Here is a 22,611-nt window from a genome sequence, read left to right as displayed (position 1 = left end):
TAGTACCCAGTTTGGGTGAGTAAACAACAAGCCTCTGGGTACCACTGGACCCCTCCTCATTCCAATCATGTTCCCCACAGACGAGGAGGAAGAGGAAGAGAGCCCCCCCTACCCCTGAGGGGTACTATTAAGTGACATAATGTGGCGTTTCAGGAGTTCTGCTCTGGTTCTGTCACACCCCTCCCCCCTCCACCCCCATCTCCCTGAAGCCCGATCACAGCCAGAGAAGAAAAAAAACAATACGTTGCTAGAGTCTAGCATCAGCTTTAAGGCTTTCCCCTCTCTCTCCATCAATCATCTCTCAGCCTCTCTCTCTTTCTCTCCATCTCTCCCTCACTCCCCCTCTCTCTCCATCTGTCCCTCTCTCTCTCTCTCTCTCTCACCCTCCATCGCTCCCTCTTTCAATCTCTCTCTCTCTTTCCCTCTCCCTTGCTACCTCTTTCAATCCCTTTCTCTCTCTCTCCATCTCACTCCCTCTTTCAATCTCTCTCTCTCTCCGTCTCTCTCTCCCTCTCTCGCGCTGCTAAATTTAGACACAGCAATTTCCTGTTTCTAAACGCAGCGCGCGTCGCCCACATGTGTGCTGAGTTAACGGGCAAGGGAGGCCTGATTTAGAATCTCTAATTAGACGCTGGCAGAGCTATTGATCTGCGAGCGAGCCGCCAGCCCGGGTCCATTCCTGGGCTCATTAACGGCGGGCTGTTTAACGAAGCTCCCGGTGTTCCACTCCACGGGGTGGAAATGTCGGGTAAGCTCTCACATGCCGCACACATACATTGTCTAAAGTCTTGTTAGCAAACCCGACGGCCAAAAGACTTTAGGACTGTTTTTGTGTTGCTGATGACCAGATCGATTTGCACAACACAACGCAGAAGAATGAGCAACCATGTTTTTGGTGTCAGCTCCAGGAAGGATTCGTGAATGTTCTGCATTTATATCGCGCCTTTCTAACCGGTGGCCACTCAAAGCGCTTTACAGTTTACATTCACACTTCTCGTTGTAGGCTGGAGCGGTTAGAGTTTTGTGTCTTGCTCAAGGAAACCTCGACACCAAGCCAGAAGGATGTGGGATTGAACCAGCAACCCTCCGATTGCCAGTCGACCCGCTCTACCTCCTGGGGCGGCTAAGGAAGAGGCCGTGGGCCAACGTACCCGAGTCCTCTGCGTCCTGGTCGTCGATGAGGCCCACCGGGACTCCGATCTCCAGGCACTTCTTGCTGTGGGCTTTGGACTTCATGTGCTTGGTCAGGTTCCCTGGAAGAAGAGGGAAGAAGAGGGTGTTAAACCAAGCAAGCTATCGACAGTTTGTATTGTTCAGCTGAACCATCATCCCTTTTATTTGTTTTACCTTTTTTTTTTTTTGCTAATCTATATGCAAAAATGTCCGGTGTGTTAGAGTTTGTTAGTTAGTTCAATTTGAGGGTTCAGTGTGTTAGTAGTCCGGTTAACGGTCGGGGTAGGATGAGCGGGGCATCGGGGTGACACGGGGGGGGGGGGGGGGAAGGGTATCAACCCGTTTAAAAAAGAGCCTGCATAGTTTCATCCAACTCGGTCTTTTAAGTGGGCGGAGACCTGACTGATGCAGAAAGTGGGTTTATATAAGAGACCGTTCTCCTCCTCTCTCTGTCTCTGTCTCTCGGCAGGCAGGCGGTGTGCAATGTGCAAGTATCCGGCGAAGACATTTTTGAAAGGAACGTGGGCTGTGGCGCTTTTGCAGCGCCGCGTGGGAAGGAAGTTCAACAAGGAGCGGTGAATCATACTCTGCTCGGGCGGTGGGATGGAGAATCAAACAGAGATGTAGGTAGAGGAAGGAACACAGCCGCAGCAGTGAAAAAGGCTTCTTTCTCTACTGGAATGAACGTGAAGAGTTAAATCTATCTTTAGGTTGTGCATACCATATCCATAATACATTGGATTCGTCATGCAGGAACATATGAGTCACCGATAGTTTGGATTGCAAAACTAATGTTGTGAACGACGCCCTCGTTTGTTTTGTAGCCGCGTTCGAAAGCACGGGTCTGTGTCGAAGCTCCACTTGCTCGTTTGGAGTTCGGAACACATAAATGGAACATTGAAGCCCGATGTTCTGAGATATTCGTGTTTTCAATAGGATTCCAAATGATCGTCATCATTAACACTCAATTGCGGGCAGGATTGTGTAATGGCCAGAGATCAAAGGGTCCTTTCAGCAATATGTCAGACCCCCTACCTGCTCCTTAATGACATGTATCTAACTTCACTGTGATTCACTTTGGATAAAAGTGTCTGCTAAAATTAAATTCCAATAGCAAATCGGAAAATAGTCGAGTAAGACTAATAGTTCTTCACCTGAGGGGCACACACGCACACGCACACACACACACACACACACACACACACACACACACACACACACACACACACCTGGAGGGAAGGGTGAATGGCTGAACCAAACACAACATGCAAGCCTGGCCTTGCTTGGTGAGGTTAGAACAACACATTAAAACAAACAGCGTCCCACCTTTGGTCTTGAAGGAGAAGTTGCAGTGGATGCAGTGGTACGGCCGCACGTCCGAGTGCGTGCGGATGTGTTTGCGCAGCATGCTGGGCTTCTTGCAGCGGATCCCACACTCCTCGCAGATGTACTTCCCCCGGCCACGCCCGCGCACGTACACGTACTCCTCGTTCGACTTGTACCTGCGGGGCGACATTAGCGATGGATTTCAAATAATATAGCAATCATGTAAACCTGAGTTTCTTTTTTATGATCTGTCATAAAGAAGTGTTACATTTGCTGATTTATCAAAGGGGTAAATATGCAATTTGGTTGGAGTTCTACATCGACAGTTAAACCGACAAAGCAATCATGGAATAACCTAATTTGAAAATTACTTTATTTGCATCTTAAATAAATCGCATTAAACCAATGAATGAATTGTATGAGTCTGTTTTCTTACCCGCCGTCAAATATCTTAACCCTTCTCGGTTCGGTTTTAGCTGCCACGTCCTTCTCCACCTCTCCCCCGGCCTGGGTCTCCGGCGGTGGCTTGCTCACATTTTCCACCGCCTTCGTCTTCTGGGACAACAGCAGCTGCACATCAAAACAGTTTGGGGTTAACCCTGCCGTGTATTTACATATTTAAACCCACGCCATCCTCAATAGCCATCCATTTATCAGCATGTAACAATGACTAAACAACGTTTGTTTCCTTACCATGGACATGACATCCTTCAGCTGGCTCGAGTAGGACACAATGTCAGTCTTTCCACTGGTCTTTATCGCCGAAGTGTAGAGCATCTTCTTGGAGCACTGCTTGGAGTCGAACAGGGACATGACCACCTTGGTGGGCAGGCCCAAGGGGTTGGGGTTCTTGGGGCTGATCATCCAGGCAGCGTAGGCGGAGGTCTTCAGGTCAGTCTGGGGCACGTGGAGGGGCTTCCTCTTCATCAGGAAGCACCAGGTGAAGGTGGTGGCCGTCTTCAGGCTGGGGAAGGACAGGCGGTGGCTGTCCTTGCTGTTGCCCGCGGAGGCCGACAAGGTCAGCTTCCCCTGGCTGCCGTGGAAGCTGGACGGTCTGATGGGGGACTTGGCCGGGGTCCACCTCTGTTCCTCGCTTCTGTCCTGGGGCTTCAAGAGGTTACTGCTGGTGATGGAGGTGGTCTGACTGAACGCACTAGTGGCATCCCGAGGGACTACGGCCGTGTCCTTGTCCGGCGCGGTGCTGTCCGGCGACATGGGCTTGCAGACGTCGGTGGCCTCGGAGTCCCTCGCCGCTTTACCTTCGGGGAGGGGCGGGGCCTCCGTCTCGATGGGGCTGTCCGCGGGCTCCGTGGTGCACACCTGACGGACGAGCGTCAGCTTCCTCTGTCGCGTGACGTCGGCCACCTTGGAGTTCAAGTAGTTGACCGAGCGTCCGTCGGTGAGGCAGGCGACGCCGTGTTCGTCCTTTGCCCGCTTCTGGTGCTTCTCCATGTAGATGTCCAGGCTGTTGGCGGGGGAGAGCATTCGCTTGCTGGAGGCGGTGGGCTCCTGCTGAGGGCACAGTGTCACCGAGGCCAGCTTCTGCGTGCAGTGCAGGGAGCCGAGAGACGTCGGCTTCTCGACGGGACGGGGGGTCTGGGAGCTGCTGACCGTCTGCGTTTGCGCCCGATCCCTGTTGACGATGGGCGTCGTGTGGAGGTCATTGTCGACGCTCTGAACGGACGGATGGCTGTTTCGCTTGGCTAAAGAGGAGACAGGGTTAATTTGTTCGTGTGTTATCAGAATCTGTGGCAATGGAGTAGAAACCGGTTGGCTCTGGCCGAACGAGTTCCTTTGCGGTCCTCCGGTTAGAACGACCTGCTGTGTCTTGATCTCAGGACCGAGATGCTTATGCTGAGCCATGTAGACATTCTGGTGTACCTCCGAAGACTTTGAAACACTCAAGTTCGGATTGGAGAGCGGTATCGTTAAAATAGGCATTGTCAACTGATTCCCCTGCGCGCTTGAAAATGAAAATGTTTGGCATGCTTTCTGAGCAGAACACTGCAGTTGGTACCTGGGCACCAAGCTTTTCCTTTCCTCGGGCTCAGACGGTTGAGGCAAGGTACTCTCACGACTTACCACAATCTGACTCGGAGGAGGCGGTAACTTTTGGCATGTTTGAACCCTGGACGTTTGATGCCAAGGGTGGGGAAGACCATATATCTGAGGCTGCTGAGTCGGGCTACCCAAATTAATACTTTGCACCATTTTCTCAGTAATTGTTATGGGTGTATCGACAAATAAGGGTTGGGCAATATGACCTTTGTTGACAATATTAGCATCTGGAGCTCTGTGTTGAATGAGAGGTTTAGTGTTCGATAAAGCCAACTTCTCCAGCGGGATAATCATCTTCCTTTGATGTTGCGGAATCTCTGGATTGATCTTTAAAGACATCTGCCGAACCAGCGGGCCCCTCCGCCTTTCAATCAGTGGCACCTGGGGAACCTGAGAGCCCTGTATACATCTCGCGGCTGGAGACAAGGACCTCCTGGGAGACACATTGGCACAATCAAAGGACTTGCTACGGTAGTCGCATGAGATCTCCACCGAGGGCTGAGTACAACTGATCTGTTCGGAGGCAGCCCGCCTCATGACACCAGGCACCCCTAGGGTGTTGAAGGCTGCTGATAGCCCGGGTGGTTCTTGGACAACAGTGACGCACTCGCCCCGGGAAGGGCTTTCAGATCTGGCGGCTTCTTCTCTGTCGAAAGAGGCCGAGATACTGGAGCAGTGTGAGAGACTGCTGTCCCTGCTGAGGCTCCTGGAAAGGCTGGACTCGTAACTGGATTCTCCTGAGGACTGCTCCATCTGAGCCAGCCGAATTCGCTTCTTTTTAGGTGGGAGTTTTTCCGCTGGTACCTTGGATAGGCTTTCACTTCTCGGGGGCCAGTTGAAGGATTCTGCTGGCTTTTCCGTCGGCTCAGTGGCCTGCGTGTCGTGTTCTCGGTCAGGCTCCTCTGTGACAAGGATCTCTGGCACCTGGATGTTGTTTTGACGGACCAGGCGAGACTGGTGCACAGGGGTAGTACTCTCGACAGAAACAGTTACGGGGTCGTCAGCACTGTTTTGTCCCTGTTTTCCATAGTCAACAGTCTTTGACATTTTTTCCTTGTAGCCATCAACTGACACATTCTCTGCTTCTGGTTTGGTCTTGCTTTGGACATGTTTGATGTCAACAGGTGATCCTGTCCTGTCAAACGATTCGGATGTCTCGAATGAATTCGGTCGACTCAGTGAGTTGGTGTGTCTGATGACCGAGGTTCCACTGCCTTGTCTCTGCAGGTCTCCTCTCTCTTTAGCAGAAGTGCTGATCTGGGCCTCTCTGATTGGTGACAACCTGGAGTCAGAGGGGTCTATACCTCTTGCTACGAGCTGGATCTGAGGTAGTTGTGCTTGGTGGCCTTTGGGCTGTATGTCCACTGCGACCGAGCGAGAATGGGAAAACGTCTGGCCGGCCCCGGCGGACGTCAACAGGCACGAATCGAAGCTGACAGAACACGGAGGAATAACGTCTGTCGGTGATTGGTCGTCGTCATCTCCGACGCTCTTCATTTTCCTTCTCTTTCTAATCGAGGTCTGCTGGTCCAGAACACCTGGAAGTCCTGATACCCTCTGGACCGGGGGCTGCACTACGGTGACCTGGAAGACATCTGGATCACTTTCTTTAACGATGACTGGCTTGTTTTTCGGACCGTGAAGCTCAGAGCAGTAGAACTTCTTGTGATTTTCAAAATTCTCAAGCTTTCTGTACCGATTCCGACAAGTCTCACACTCATACATGGTGCCCTTCGTCTGCATGGGCCTTCTGCTCTTGTCCTGACCATGCTCGAAAGACCTGCTTCGTTGCGTCAGCTCCGTGGATACATTGGAGCCATGGTAGCCTTCGTCCATCGAACGAACCGTGGGAATACTGTGCTTTTCGTGTGTGGTGAAATCCTCGATGGCCACTTGCCTAACTAAAGTGCGGGAATGAATAGCAGGGTTGGGGGTAGAAGGGGCCGAGGAAAATACATCATCGTTTAAAGAACCAATCTTGTCATCAAACGACTGGCAGAATCGCAAGGGGTAGGGCTGTGGGGCAACATTCATTGGAAGTCCAGAGTTTCCTGGTGTCGTTGGCATGGAGTTACTCCTGGTGATTGGTAAGCAATCCATTGGGTATTGAGAAGGGACCGAAAGAAGAAATACTGGCTTTGATTTATCTGTGGGGGTGAAAGGAGATTTGGGAATATCAGAGCTGGAACTTGACCTTCTTCCGATGGGATTAAGGTCAAATTGAAAAGAGTCTTTGTATATGTATGACTTTGGAGAGTCTATGCTTCCTCTCCTGGAGAGAGAAGTCCTTCTCGGTTTGACGCTGTCCAGCTGCTTGTTATCCACCACCGCCTCGTTGTCCGATATCAACTTTGAGATCCGCTCCTCTAAAGAGAGTGCCTTGGTTTCCAGAGGCGGTCGCATCATGTGACCCTCCGAGGGTTGTTTCTTCTCCTCTGGGACGTAAATCACCGTGGCTACCACAGGGGGGACATTCGAAACGGCGATCTTTGAGACGTCCGTTTCCGCCGGAGGGGTTATCTTTACAATTGCAGTCGGTGGACTCATCGCCTGGTCTGCACTTTCAGAGCGTGAGAAGTAGCCAGAGTCTGTGCTTCCTAAGCTGCGTGGACTGAGCAGGCACTTGGCCTGCTGCTGCTGAGAGAAGTCCGTGGCCTGTTGCCTCTGAAGCTGAGCGTGGCCCCCGAAGAGAGGGGACTTGCAGTGCTGGTCTTCGTCCTCGCTCACTCGGTCCAGCGAGGCATTACTGCAGTCCACCTCTTTCAAAGAAGACAGAATGGTGAGGCTGGACCTATGATTGGCCGTCTGGAACTCTCTCTGCCGCTGTGCAGCCGCTTGCTCTGGGGCTGGATCGGTATCCCTCGGGCTGTCAGACCTCAGAGGGGAGACATTCACCGGGTAAACAACCACCTTTGGAAGAGCTGCCGGCAACTTTGGCTCATAGCCACCGTGACCGGAGGCTGGTTTGACCAACTCCGTGACACTTCCAGATAGGTCTCCCTCTCCACAGAGGCCGGCATGCGTGGTTCCTGCGCTGTACAAGCTGGCTTCAGATAGCGCCGCAACACTGCTTTGGGAGGAGTCAGGGTCTTGGTCCGCAGTGCTACTCTCTCCATCGCTGTCCCCGCTCTCCTCGGCCTCCGAGTGCGTCCCGTCTGCTCGGTCCGATTCCTGGGAGAGCGACCCACTGCCACCGCCGGATTCGGATCTGGCGACGAGTCCGAGTTTGATGGCGTGCGCGCGGGACTTCCTGTGCTTGTACAAGTTGCTCTTGGTCTTGAACGAGAAGCCGCACGTGTCACACGGGTACGGTCTCTCGCCTGTGTGCGATCGGATGTGTTTGAGCAGCACGCTGGGCTTGGCACACGCCCGACTGCAGTACTCGCACACGTACTTCCCCTGCTTCTTTGGCTTCAGATCCTTAGCTGCCTGGTCGGCATTTAAGTTCACCACCGTGGCCATTTGGACCGAGTTGCAGCCAGGCGTCACTGGGACTTGGATTGTGCTGGGAACGCTGGCTGTGATGGACTGGCACGTGTGAACCACCGGGGGCTGGCTTTGCGGCATGGCCTTACACCCTGAAGGAACGGGGGCGTGGGTGATGGCGGTGGAGGTACCAGTGTGGAAGCTAAATTGCAAGCCCTGTTTCTCCTTACTGGATGCTAGGAAGTGGGGTGTGGTTTGATGCGTAGACTGCAGTTGGGTCACAAGGCCCGAGGTGGGCACATTGCTCCCGATTGGAGAAGCGATGCCGATTACCTTCCCTTTTGTGTCAAAATAATACGTCTGCACATGGGAAGCTTGGTTCTGAAGACCAAAGTTGACGCTTGTTGGCACTGTCCTAACGTCAGTTCTGGGCTGGACAGGGACAGTCTGGGCTGGTCTCCCAGTGGCTTGGACTGGGAAGGAGCCCTTCCTCTCCACTAGGGTGCTGAAGTCCTGCTCCATGGCCTTGAGTAACACTTCGAGGGGAGCGTTTGAGTTGTAAGACCCCCCCTCGAAGTTGGGGTCACTGCTGTCACCGCTCCTGCTGCACTCGGGCTGGGAGGCCCTGGCTGCAGTCGCAGGTTCCTCTCCGCCGGGACTGGAAGTCGACGCTGGCGTCGACGGCGGCGGCAGTGGCGGCGGCCGCGAAGAGGATGTTTCCGGCGGCTTCAGCTCTTCATTGTCGGGGGAAGATGTACCTTCCGCGGGAGATGCTGATGGGGCTTGCTGGGCATACTTGGGGTCTCTGTTGACACTAGGCGACCTTGGGGTGGTTTGGGACGGGCTCTCCGGTTCTGCAGGGCAGGAGACGGTTGCTGTCTCGGAGGGCGGTCCTGGAGGCTGATCCGGTTTCTTGGACTGCAGGGGCTTCTTCACGGGAGACTTGGGGATTTTCTTCAGCTGGTTCTCTGCCACTATTTTCTTCCTCTTCAGGCCTTTGATGTTGTCGGCATTTCTTCGACTGCTCCCAGATATCCCTGAGGACAACAAACGAGAGGAAACAGGAAGGTGAGCGTGGAACTCACAAAGGGCCATGACATGCTAACCTTTTTTTGGTACAAAAGAAACACAATAAACATTACGTTCGATTCCTGAATGAAAAAATAAAAATGGAAGTAAGCTGGCAGAAAAACTTTTTGTTTTTCAAAAAAAGCACACGTGGTTTTGATAGAAACACCCACACAAAAGAATATATAAATAATAAATAATACATTCTTGTTTCTACTAAACTAACTGCATGGTGCCACTTGCATAACCGTACAATAAACAAATGAAGTAATTTTGTTTGGTTTTATTGCCCAGGCCTTATATAATCAATGAAATAAATGCAATGCGGTTACACAAGCAATGAAAATAATGCGGTGCCTTCAGCACTTCAAACGTTATACCTTGGAACAGGAGATTGAAGTTAATCCAAATGAATTCAGTCAGACGCGGAAATCAAACTCTTGTGTTCAATGTCAAAACGCTCACTTTTAAATAAAGTGGTGTTTCCCCTGGCACTTTGCTCATATACCAGATGCTGGTTCCCTTTCATACGTTTTCCTTCTGCTTTTCAAGACCGATTGGTTCACTATGACAGAGAAGTCACTCCAAAATACTTTTACTTTTGCTCTTACAATCATAAAAGCTAAAGGAAAACCCACATGTCCACAGCGAGGCGAACATAGAGACCTAGTGTTGTTCGAATGGGCGCACCCAAACCTTCGAGTGGCACGCAATACATGACCATCGCGACTGAAACCGGCAGTGCTGGTTTCAGCTGGGTTTTTTTTTAAGGACGTGTGACGTAACCCGTGTCACAGTTCCTTGCTTGTTTGGGTATTTCCCAAGAGGAGGTCAGGATTCCTCCGGTCACTCACAGAATTAGACTGAGGAGGACCTAGTCTCTTTACATTAGATAACCTGCCTCCCACACTCCCACCCTTACTGCAGTGCGGCCGCAGGCCTTTTCAAACCCCCCTCCTGCTCTAGAAATAGCGTGTTCTGCACACACCAACGTGAAAATATAAAGCATGACTAATTCCCTTTTTTGCACGACGGAAAAACAGCAAAAAATAACTTGCAACTGCAAAAGGGGATCACTCTGTGTTCCTTAAAAACAAAAATGCAACATATGAATTACTTAATATGGACTTATTCAGTGAATTGTATATTTAAGTTATTATTATGAAGTCTTCTTTTTATATTAAAAAATCTTATTTTGTAAATGTTCAACCATTCTTTCCATTGAGTAAACTTTAAATGAGGTGTTTAGCTCAGGATGAGAGAGCTATAGATAGGAGGCGACAGTCAAACAGATTAGCCTCTGTGACATCATCAGCGGCTGTATTTTCACAGAAGGATTTCTATCGGGCTTTCCGTCTTATTACGGTCAACCAATCCCATTAGAAGGAAGCTATGCCTTGCTCTGCATGCATGGCCTGCTTTCATTATTTACTTGTTAGGTTCTACAGTGTTTTGCAATCATAGGAAGACGGGTCACATATTTGACATCGATTCATTTCCTGTTCAGCCAGAAAACACATTCAGAGTCTGAATGAATCCCCCCAGCTTGCTGCTGTATAGTAAAATTGCTTAGTAAATAGTGAGCTTTGAATAAATGAACGCATTCATCAAATGTCACGATGTAGACAAAATAATCGAGCAATTACACAAACAAATTAGTTTTTAGCATTTATACTTTTTTTAGTATAAAGTAGTACGTCTTTACCTCCGCGAATAGTAAATCTACCGCCCCCAACTGCTGCATGTTAATATTAACCTCCAGTTTCACTCGTCCCCATTCATGTTTTTCCGATCCTCCCCGTCTGGTCCCTAGTTCAGGTTACACACCACGGAACATCCCGATAAAAGAATGGGAACGGGAGGAATTCCCTCCACACGCCCCAGCGGGAAAAGACCCTGGACCCCAGAGTTCCTGTTTGAAACGTAAAACCTAATGCTTTTGACACACACAAACACACACCCACCCACCCACACACACACACTTACAGAGGCACACACACACACACACACACACGTAACAGCACACACACAAACCAGCACACAGACACACACCCACACACACTTACAGGGGCACCCACACACACACACACACACGTAAAAGCACACACACAAACCAGCACACAGACACACACGTACAAGCATAAACACGCACAAGCACAAACGTGCACCAGCATACACCGAGACGCACACACACACATAAACACACACACCGACACATACACACACCGACACACACAAAAACACACACACACACAGAGAGGATCCTACCGTTGGGTGAGCCAGTCGGGTCTTTGAGTTCTTTCTGCGCCTCCTCGATTTTATCTGCAACACAAGAACACAGGAGGGCATGTTGTCACAAGGCAGCACTGGAGCAGGAGGAGGAGAAGGAGACAGACGTCCGCCAGACAGGAGGAGGAGAGGAGGACAGGAGGGGAGGAGGGGAGGAGGGGAGGAGGAGAGGAGGGGTGTTCTCAGCAGCTGAGTGCAGGCAGGAGATGCTTCCCACTCGGAAGGTTGGAAGGGCTAATGTGAACCAGACCTCCTCCTCCTCCACCACCTCCTCCTCTGTGCTGCTGGAGGGACGGAAGCGACAGAGCGCCATGGAAACTAACCGGAGCACTGCACGCACACGCACACACACACACACACACACACACACACACACACACACACACACACACACGTGCATGCACAGACACACACAAACAAATGTGCCTGCACAAACACACACACATGGCTTCACACTTGCACATGCACGCAAACACACAGACAAACAAACACTGGACTACAAAACAAGTATGTCAACATCACAATTACACTAACACCACACGCGTGTGTCTGGGGTGGGTCTTTATTTTCTTCCCTAATTAAGAAATATTGTATGACAAACCCAATGGATCAATAGACACAGGATCAATGGTGCGTCATTATTAAAGTGGAACTTAACGGGCCTACACACACATACTTTAAATTAGGACACAATCCCCTCATGATTAACGAATGTGATGGGACAAGCGAACGCTGACAGATCAATAACAGATTCACTCATTCATTCCTTATTGCTCTGGAGTTTATTGGCCACCCGCATGTGCACACACACACACACACACACACACACACACACACGCACAAATCATGACATCATCTTCTAATACACAAAACGACGAAACACCTCCACATATGGTTCCCACATTACCGCTGTGACCACCTGATTACGTTTAAATCTATGTTGACATGTTCTCTTGTTCGCCCGCGGGGAGCAGGTGAAGGAGGCGAGGAGGAGAGAGAGAGAGAGAGAAGGAGAACTCTGTGGGCCTGCCCCTGCTTCAATTATATAAGCATGTTCAATGTGACATGAGGCTGCGTGTGGAACACGTCAGAGAGAGGGAGAGCGATAGAGAGGGTGTGGGAAGATAGAACGCTGAAAGGGAGCGGAGAGGAGAGGAAAGATAGGAAAGAGGAGAAGGAAGAGAAAGACGAAAAAATGAGGGGGGGGGGGGGGGGGGGGGAAGTGAGGAGATGCTATATATAATACATATATAAATATGAGAGAGAGAGCAAGAGCGAGAGAGACGCTTTCACAGGCTGGCTGTGGGAGGAGGCATGAGGGCCCACGTGCACACTCTTGGTTAGTGTGTGTGTGTGTGTGTGTGTGTGTGTGTGTGTGTGTGTGTGTGGTTTGTCTGCGTGTCATTACACATGCATGCACCTGTGTCTACTTGCTCATGGAAAAACACAAACAAACACACACGCACGCAAACACAAACTCGGACACACACCCCACACACACACACATGGGTGGTCAGTACAAGGCAGAGCCTCTGATACATAGAGTCCCCCCCCCCCACCCACCCACGGAAACTCCAGGATATGGAAAAACAGACCCGCTTTACACAAAGAAAACCCTACACAGTCTGGTCCAGGTCTGGTCCCAGTCTGGTTTTAATCTGGTCCCAGTCTGGTCCAGGTCTGGTCCAAGTCTGGTTTTAATCTGGTCCCAGTCTGGTCCCTGCCTGGTTTCAATCTGGTCCCAGTCTGGTCCCAGTCTGGTCCCGGTCTGGTCCCAGTCTGGTTTCAATCTGGTCCCAGTCTGGTTTCAATCTGGTCCCAGTCTGGTCCCAGTCTGGTTTCAATCTGGTCCCAGTCTGGTTTTAGTAGGGTCCCTGCTAGCTCCCTGCTATCTCCCTGCTAGTTCTCTGTTAGCTCCCTGCTGTCTCCCTGCTAGCTCTCTGTTAGCTCCTTGTTAGCTCCCTGGTAGTTCTCCCAGTTCAATCCCATCCAGGACGCCCCCCTTGTGGGATTTTCCTCATTTTTTTCAGATCCTTAATGTGCTGCCGGGAATAGAGGGGGGGGGGGGTTTGGGGAGGGGGAGCCCGGGAACGAGGTCAGTGGGTGATGTCATCCTGAGAGTGTGTTGGTGGAATCACACCCTGGACTGTGTGTGTGCGTGTGCACGTGCGTGTCTCTCTCCCCTGTGGGTGTACATGCGCGTGTGTACACTACACACCTCTCTCTCTCTCTCTCTCTCTCTCTCTCTCTCTCTCTCTCTCTCTCTCTCTCTCTCTCTCTCTCTCTCTCTCTCTCTCTCTCTCTCTCTCTCTCTCTCTCTCTCTCTCTCTCTCTCTCTCTCTCTCCCTCTCTCCCCTCTCTCCCCTCCCCCTCTCTCTCCCTCTCTCCCCCTCTCTCTCTCTCAGGCACACGCCACAGATTACATAACGCCTCCCAGCCCTGCGACGCAGCTCAGCTAAACAAAGACGCCCCAGCCTCTGCAGAAACACAGCGAGCACCACACAAGCTTCAGTGTGTGGGTGTGTGCGAGTTTGCATCTCTGCCTTTGTGCATGTGTGTTTGAGTGTGTTTGTCCGTGGGGGTTTCAGTTGTGTGTGTGGGTGGGTGCACAGTGTCTGTACAGCGTGTGTGTGTGTGTGTGTGTGTTTGTGTTTGTGTGTCAGGTTTTTTTCAGTCTTAATTTGTACATGTTTATGTCTCAGTGTGTGTGTGTGTGTGTGTGTGTGTGTATTCATGTTGTCATGTCTCTGTGTGTGCATGCTCTTTTTGAGTATTGTCTATATCGATAACATGTCCAAGTGTGCAGTGTGTTTGTGTGCACATGTTTATGTGGTTATTTGAGAGAGTGTGCGTGTGTGTGTGTATGCGTGTGTGAGTTGCAGCCCGGTGGTGTAGCATGAGAAAGCCTCTACCTAATCTACAACTACACACAGAGATGATGCATGACCAGTGTGCGAGTGTGTGTGCATGTGCGCGCGCGTGCGTGTGTATATCTGTGTGTGCTTGTGCGTGTGTGTGTGTCTGTGCGTGTGTGTGCGTGCGTGAATATCTGTGTGTGCTTGTGCATGTGCGTGTGTGCATGTGTGTGTGTGCGCGCGCGTGCGTGTGTGTGCTTGTGTGTGCGTGTGTGTGTTGTCCTGGCAGAGAAAGCATGAGGGCTTGACATGGCTCCAAGAAGCCAAGTATAGGTGCCCCGTGCTGGGCCGAGTCCCAGTGCTCTGCCCCTCTGCCTGGCTCTCAGCACCCGGGTGGGGAGGGCCTTCTAGCGGTGGTTAGGGGGTTCGGACTCTCAGTCTAACGGTTCTGGGGTCTGTATTCACTGTCTAGCCCCTACCTGCTCCTTAATGACCTGTCTCTGTATTCACTGTCTAACCCCTACCTGCTCCTTGATGTTCTGTCTCTGTATTCACTGTCTAACCCCTACCTGCTCCTTGATGTTCTGTCTCTGTATTCACTGTCTAACCCCTACCTGCTCCTTGATGTTCTGTCTCTGTATTCACTGTCTAACCCCTACCTGCTCCTTGATGTTCTGTCTCTGTATTCACTGTCTAACCACTACCTGCTCCTTAATGACCTGTCTCTGAACCCTTGGTTGAGAGACTCTGCAGTGGTGAGCTAGATGATAGTGAAGAGGAACAGAAGCTTCTATCCGCCCCCCCCCCTCCGTTCTGTGGTTCCTCCGAGTTGGGGCCGTGTTATTGGACGTAATGGTTGCTTACTTTAGCAGTAATGTGGTCAGGGGGGGCCTCAATGTTTGCACAGCCCCTCCAGTCTGTGCACGTGCTAGACCCGCGCACGTGTCTGGTGTATTAGCATACCGCGGCGGGGAAAAAGAGGACGTAGGTTATTGAATACCGCTTGGACACACGCACACACACACACACACACACACACACACACACACACACACACACACACACACACACACACACACACACACACACACACACACACACAAACATGTTAGCGGTGTATGCTAGGCCTAAAAAAAAAAAAGTTTGGTTCCTGTTGGTTGTCAGTTGAGGTCATGGGTAGGTAGGGAATTTATTTTTTTTATATTTTTTGTTTTTTCCAGCGGCAGCGAATGATAGGTAGGTTGTTTTCATTTAAAAACGAGAAAATTCGCTAATCTTTGTACAGAATGAAGAGGTGCTGTACCAAAACGTAATTATAGTTTGCATAAAAAAATTATTTGGGTCGCACATAAATTGACAGGGTCGGTCGGAAACCGGAACCAAACAAAAAAATGTTTTAGGCCTTATGTACGGAGAGCTAGCCCCGGCTAACTATGACGTAACAACGATGACCCCTCTCGGTATCGCCACGCCAACCAGAAGTGACGCACAGCAGGGGGCGGGACCAAGGTGGCGGCCTGTTCTGTTTCCAGTTCATTTTGAATAACCTTTATTCAGGTAATCAAAAGGTACGGCCTTTGATTCGCCGGATTGAGATTTGCGAATCGCGAGGTTGATTTTTTTCTCTTTGATCATCAATTCTTTTAAATCTCTTTCAGGCATGAATATAAATAGACGCTTCTCAGAGTGAAATAACATGTGGAAGCAAAGGGCTTAAGCCTGTCTGTATGGGGTTTACTTCAATGCAAACCAATGTTTTTTGTATAGCTCCAAGTGCAGTTTATTAGGTATATATTATGTATTAATGCAGTAGGTGGGTGAAAATTGGATATCAATTTTCCCCGGGCCTCAGAATCCTGATTCAAATTGAATAGAAAATAAATGGAACTGAAAACAACTGACGAGGAACAGAAAGACGGAGCTACCTCGGACTAGTCCAGGGTAAGGGTCAGAAAAACAAGTGTCAGAGTGACACACGAATAAAAACAAAATAAAGGAGATAAAAAAATGTGAATATATTCAGAAACTCATAATTCTGTCGCCGTGGGCGTCGAGCCCAAATTAAACATCTCGCCAAAGACCTCTGGAAGCTTCTTTGACGGGGTGTTGTTAAAAAATCCAAACTTTAACAAGCGTCCTTATAAACGCCAGAGAAACACTCCGTTAAAAAGTAAAACAAATGTTACGGGCCGCGTCCTGACGACAAGCAGAACATAGGCAGTGTACTCTCCAAGAAGGGCAAAGGCATCGACAAAGTAAAACAGTTGAGAGAACCAGAGGAACGTTTCGCTGGTGCTGCAGTAATCCTGAGGCCTTGGGAGTTTCAGACGTCAACTAGTAGTTCACTCTCACACACACACACACACACACACACACACACACACACACACACACACACACACACACACACACACACACACACACACACACACACACACTCTCAAAGTTCAAACGCAGTGTAAAGGGGACTGTATATGTGGCAGAACACCTCTTTAAAGGAGTCCCCGGCACGCACACGTCTCCCAAATGCCAGCGTCCTCTCACACACAGTCCGGGCCGGGGATAAACACGCCGGCACGCCAGCACCAGTGGGAGCCCGAAGGTCAGAGTCATTAATTACCGAAGCTAAATATTGAAGAATATACAGTTAGCAACGCTGTCTGCTGATACTTTAATAACAGCACGCACATCCGCCGCGAGAATGTCAAACCAAACCCGTCACACACACACACACACACACAGACATGCATGCAGACACACACACCATGTTCAAACACACACACACACATGCCATGTTCAACCACTCACACACACACACAATGTTCGAACACACACACACACACACACCATGTTCAACACACACACACACACACACACACACACACACACACACACACACACACACACACACACACACACACACACACACACACACACACACACACACACACACACAGCATGTTCAAACTACCAGCAGCCTCCCTCCAAACACACCATCAAAACGCCCCTTGGCACGACGTTATCAATAATTAATAATCGGCCCGAACCCAGGCGCTCTCCCCCTGACAGACGGATCAATATGCTGTGCGCTGGAGAGACAATACCAGCGAGCTAATGGTTCTCCTCAGCGTCCAATTAGAAACCTGCTCAGCCGCCCGCGAGCGACGCGATTGGATTACCGTGAAGCAGGAGCATCCATCAAAGGGGTGAGGAGGAAGGGAGAGAGGGGGAGAGAGGGGTGAGGAGAGGGACACATCTGCATAAGGCTGGCATCAGCTCACCGCAAGAGACAGGTGGTGACACACACCCCCCCCCCCCCCCCCCACCCGATCGATTCACCCACCCACTCACACCCAACTCACACTACCGACTCCATGTTGTCCCCACACCACCACCACCACCTCCCCCACCTCAACCCCAGCTAACCACCATCCGTCCCCCTCTCCCTCCCTCCCTCCCTCCCCCCCTCCCTCCCTCCCCCCTGACAGCTGCTCCCTCCACGGGTGTCCCTGGCCGGGTGTCCTTCTGTATCCTCCGCCGTATTTATTCTCCACGAGCTTGATGGGCCCGGCCACTCTTGGTCATGGCAGCTTGTTGCCATGGCGGCGTGTGCAGACGCCATATGCACAGGAGTGTTTTGGGTTCTGTTGTTGTTGTTGTCGTTATGATTGTTGTGGCGGGCACACCGGACGAACGGAGGGCAAACAAGAGTACGGAAACGACGAAAGAAAACCCCCAAGAATAGTGGTACAAAGAAAGTACAAAAAGAGGAGGGAGAGTTTGTTGTCTTTTGTCTTTCTCCTGGCGGCTAGCACCAGCCGCTAAGCGCTAACGGAAAAAAAGGACTTGTCATTTTGGACGGGACTGGGGGACAGGGGGGGGGGGGGGGGAGGGGGGGGGAAGCATCTGTGGCGCTAGCCCAGCACACATATCAGTATGCTTGACACGCGCCGTCGCCAACGACAACACGCTGCGACCGTGCCAAGGGGGCTAGCACTCCATCGAGCCGGGGCGTCTTATTAGCGGCCGCCAAAGTCAAGCACAGCAGTCAATCCCGCTGGGTTGATGCCGCCTCTTGCTAGCGTTAGCTGGCCAGTGTCGTCGCTACGCCGCTAAGTATCCGTCTGCGGTGTGCTGTTGCACTCTGGGAAATGTGGCGCCGTGCAGGGTTGGGGTTAAAGCCGTTAGCTTGGTACCCTGAGGTTACGCCAGGCCCTCAAGGTCCAGGACAGGGATGGATGCAAACACACACACACACACACACACACACACACACACACACACACACACACACACACACACACACACACACACACACACACACACACACACACACACACACACACACACACACACACACCAAGGGGAAAGGCAGTGTGTGTGAGTGGGTGGGATGTCTTGGTGATAGCAGGTGGAGGGATGGACAGAGAGCCAACTGCACATTCAGAGGCTGGGCTTTGTAACGCTGGAGTGGAGCCTCCATAGAAATCCTGGAGAATAGGAGACAACAGGAGAGGAGACTGAGGAGAGGAGAGGAGAGACTGAGGAGAGGGGAGATGAGAGGAGGGGAGAGGAGAGGGAAGACTGAGGGGAGGAGGAGAGAGGAGATAGGAGAGGGGAGGAGGGGAGGAGGAGTGAGGAGAGGAGAGGGGAGGAGGACAGAGGATAGGAGAGAAGAGGAGAGGAGAAGGGAGGAGAGGGGAGGAGGAGAGAGGAAAGGAGAGAGATGAGATGAAAAGAGAGGAGAGAGGAGAGAGGAGTGACCGAGGAGAGGGGAGGAGGAGAGGGGAGGAGGAGAGGAGAGACTGAGAAGGGGGGAGAGAGGAGAGGGGTGGAAGAGAGAGGCGAGGGGAGCAGAGAGAAGAGAGGAGGAGACTGAGGAGATGAGAGAAAAGGAGTGAAGCCAAGAAAAGAAGTGAAAGAAAACGAGAGGAGAAAAGGAAGGGGGATAGAAACAGAAAGTGGGATAGAAACAGAACAGAAAAGGGGATGGGGAGAGAGAGAGAGAGAGAGAGAGAGAGAGAGAGAGAGAGAGAGAGAGAGAGAGAGAGAGAGAGAGAGAGAGAGAGAGAGAGAGAGAGAGAGAGAGAGAGAGAGAGAGAGAGAGAGAGAGACAGAGAGAGAGAGAGAGAGAGCATAAGAGAGAGAGAGGATGGAGGATGGAGGATGAGCAGGCTGGAGATGAAACAGAAGTTGGCAGCTGCCTCCTCCTTCTCCTCCGTCAGTGGGCAGGAAGACGGCCATTATGTAACACCACCTTCTCACACACACACACACACACACACACACACACACACACACACACACACACACACACACACACACACACACACACACACACACACACACACACACACACACACACACGGCGGTGACATAACTCAGACTGCGTAGCTGTTTTGTCTCTACTGTTTGGCTTCCTTTGGCTAGGCCTGATCGGAGGAAAACCAAATTCATACAAAGGTTGAACTTGACACGGACAACTTTCTCTAACCTTTCCCTCACATCAGTCCCCACGATGACGGCAGAGAGAGAGGGGATGGAACCCATTGACGGCATGGAAACACTTTGACGGAGCACAAACAAATATAAATCGATATATGGATGCGATTTACTGTTAAGATAAGAAAAGTCACACGTTTACATGAATTGCGCTGTTCAAGCGTCATTCAGATTCATCAGGTCTGTGTGTCACACACCACACACAGTTCTAAGGGAAACATGTCCCGACATGTTGGTCAATGATTGCTGTTCAACCGCACTGAGCGGGGACGAACAGGCTTCCTCATCGTCTTCTTCAGCAGTATCTCTGCGATGAAGAGTACAGGGCTTGGTGGAAAAAAACGGGTGAAATCGAACTCTGGCCGAATCATCTCCTTGCGGAATGGACCGACCAAGATCCCCAGGTGGGGGGGTCAGCCCTCAGCAGACACCCCCCACCGCACACAGCGACCACGAACCGAACGTGAACTCCCGACCGCTCGTCTGCCACGGCGGCAGCAGCAGCTCAGGAGGTAGAGCGGGGTTGACTGCTAACCGGAAGGTTGTTGGTTCGATCCCCCGGCTCCTCCGTCGGTGTGTGAGCGTATGAACGAATGGTTGTAAGTCGCTTTGGATAAAAAACCAGCAAAAATCCCCCGGACGTAAAACGTACTTGTTTACGTCACGCCAGCGGAAACGCGTCGGTGTTTCAGGCGTGAATGTGTGCCGGTCGGCGCTCTGCGAGGTACACGCTGCGGTACAGCTGCTGTCGGGGCACAGACACACTCCCGTCAAAACAACTGCCGCAGCTGTGGCCTGAACGCTGTACAGAGAGCGCGAGGACGGAGCCACCGAGACCTCACTTCCTGTGCGAGGAGGGCTAGGCATCCCCCGACAGCTGCTGTGTTCTGTAACCGCACACACACACACACACACCTGTACATACCATCACAGACCATACACACACAGACAGGCTTACACACACACACACAAACAAGTCACATATAACCATACATACCATCTCACAGACATAAACACACAGTAAGTCTTACACTTAGTCACACACACACACACACACACACACAATGCTACTGTCCGTGGCGGAAACATCATGTTGGAGTGTGACATGTATGTGCTAGAGTGAGTGAGTGAGTGAGTGAGTGAGTGAGTGAGTGAGTGAGTGAGTGAGTGAGTGAGTGAGTGAGTGAGTGAGTGAGTGAGTGAGTGTGTGTGTGTGTGTGTGTGTGCGTGCGTGCGTGTGTGTTACAGGGAGAGGCTGAGGTGTGTGTCCGTGTGTTCCAGGGAAAGGGTGACATAACCGTTCTAATCCTCTGAGTGACAGGGGGATTTCCTGCGGAGTCTGACCAACCTCTAGGCCTTGGACACGCCCCCAGAGATAACAACCCAACACAACAACAGTCTTATCTGGTGACGCAGAGCAAACAGAGAGAGAGAGGGGCATTCTGGGTAAAAGAGAGAAAGGGGAGGAGTCACCCAGAGAGTGACGTGGGTTAGAGGTTAGGGGATTCTCAAAGCGGTTCTTCCTCGATGGTTAGGTCGGATAACCCCACCACCACCTCACCAAACGTTGGCTCCCGCACACGTTCTCAGCGTGTGCGTGTGTGCATGTGTGTCTAGCACTGTGTGCACCAGTGTGTCTACCCATGTGTGTGCATGCGTGCATTTGTACCCGCGTGTGTGCATGTGTGTGAGTGACGTGCATGTGTGTGGTGCCACCCCCGCAGGAAGCAGCAGTAGGTGTGTGAAGCCGACAGACGAGGAGGCTCTGGCAATGTGTGGGCACTGGTGCTGGACAGTCTCTCTCTCTCTCTCTCTCTCTCTCTCTCTCCTCTCTCTCTCTCTCCCTCTCTCCCTCTCTCCCCCTCTCCCCTCTCTCTCTCCTCTCTCTCTCTCTCTCTCTCTCTCTCTCTCTCTCTCTCTCTCCCTCCCTCTCTCTCTCTCTCCCTCTCTCCCTCCCTCCCTCCCTCCCTCCCCCTGCCAGTCTGTCGTTGTGTGTGCTAACCTAAATATAACACAGACATCCATCTAATCGCTCTCACTTCCCCTCTTCCCTCCGTTTTCGGAGTCTTCGACTCGGAGCAGAAAGCGGCGCTAAAGTAGCATAAAAATGAAAGGAGAAATAGAGGAAAGTACCAGCGGCGGTGTCCACGGCAACCTCCACAACAACTCGGAAAAACAAGGACAACAAGAGCAGCAGCAGCAGATGACCCGCCCCTCTGTTTACCTCTGGGGGGGCGGCGGAGGGACGCCAGGTGATTGACAGGTCAACAATGGCTACCTGACAGCTGAGCTCTGGTCTGACAAAATGACCCCCCTCCCCCCTTCTCCCCTCTGACAGAGTGTCCCCCCGACGTAGATTTTAGATTAAGCTGTGTTAAGTCGATAAAATAAGACGGTTGAAGTTAAAGCTATTTAAGGTAAAGTTAAAAGCTAAATAAGTCCAAAGTGGGGACTGAAAGAGCCAAACACACACACACACACACACACACACACACACACACACACACACACACACACACACACACACACACACACACACACACACACACACACACACACGACTTCCTCCAACCTCCTCCAGAGTTGTGTTGTGAAAACCTCTGACCCGTCGCAGCATGTGTGTGCGTGCCCGTCCGAGCGTGTGTGCGTTCGCGCGTGTGATGCAACGGAGGCCTCGGAACAGAATGTACAGCGAGGAATGTACAGTACTCACCCCGTCGACGCTCTAACAAAACACACACACACACATACAGTCAGCCCACTTATCCCCCGGGTCACGAACAGAATAGAGAGCGACAACAGCAGCAAACTGTTGTCGCTATGTCAACAATGTGCACCCGCAAGTTTTACTAGCCAATCAGCTGCTAGACAGGAGAGAGAGAGAGAGACAGAGAGAGAGAGAGAGAGAGAGAGA

The 22,611-nt window shown here is 51.3% G+C and overlaps 1 protein-coding gene across 2 annotated transcripts in view; it reads right to left on the bottom strand.

Annotated features, from left to right (window-relative positions):
- hivep1 (HIVEP zinc finger 1) overlaps window positions 1-22,611 on the bottom strand; it is a 53,595-nt gene that overhangs the window by 3,995 nt on the left and 26,989 nt on the right. Inside the window, exons 3-7 of one of the 2 annotated variants that reach the window (XM_030346396.1) lie at window positions 11,320-11,373; window positions 3,193-9,020; window positions 2,936-3,069; window positions 2,500-2,675; window positions 1,152-1,253 (exon numbers count right to left, since the gene is read on the bottom strand). In XM_030346396.1, the coding sequence (XP_030202256.1) occupies window positions 1,152-1,253; window positions 2,500-2,675; window positions 2,936-3,069; window positions 3,193-9,020; window positions 11,320-11,373 (6,294 nt within the window). Of the gene's footprint in view, window positions 1-1,151; window positions 1,254-2,499; window positions 2,676-2,935; window positions 3,070-3,192; window positions 9,021-10,807; window positions 11,056-11,319; window positions 11,374-22,611 lie in introns of those variants that run through there. The other variant, XM_030346397.1, reaches the window with a different exon arrangement.

The sequence above is a fragment of the Gadus morhua genome, chromosome 22 (genome assembly GCF_902167405.1).
Source record: "Gadus morhua chromosome 22, gadMor3.0, whole genome shotgun sequence".
Lineage (NCBI taxonomy): Eukaryota > Metazoa > Chordata > Actinopteri > Gadiformes > Gadidae > Gadus > Gadus morhua.
This window is presented reverse-complemented; position numbering and strand designations above follow the sequence as displayed.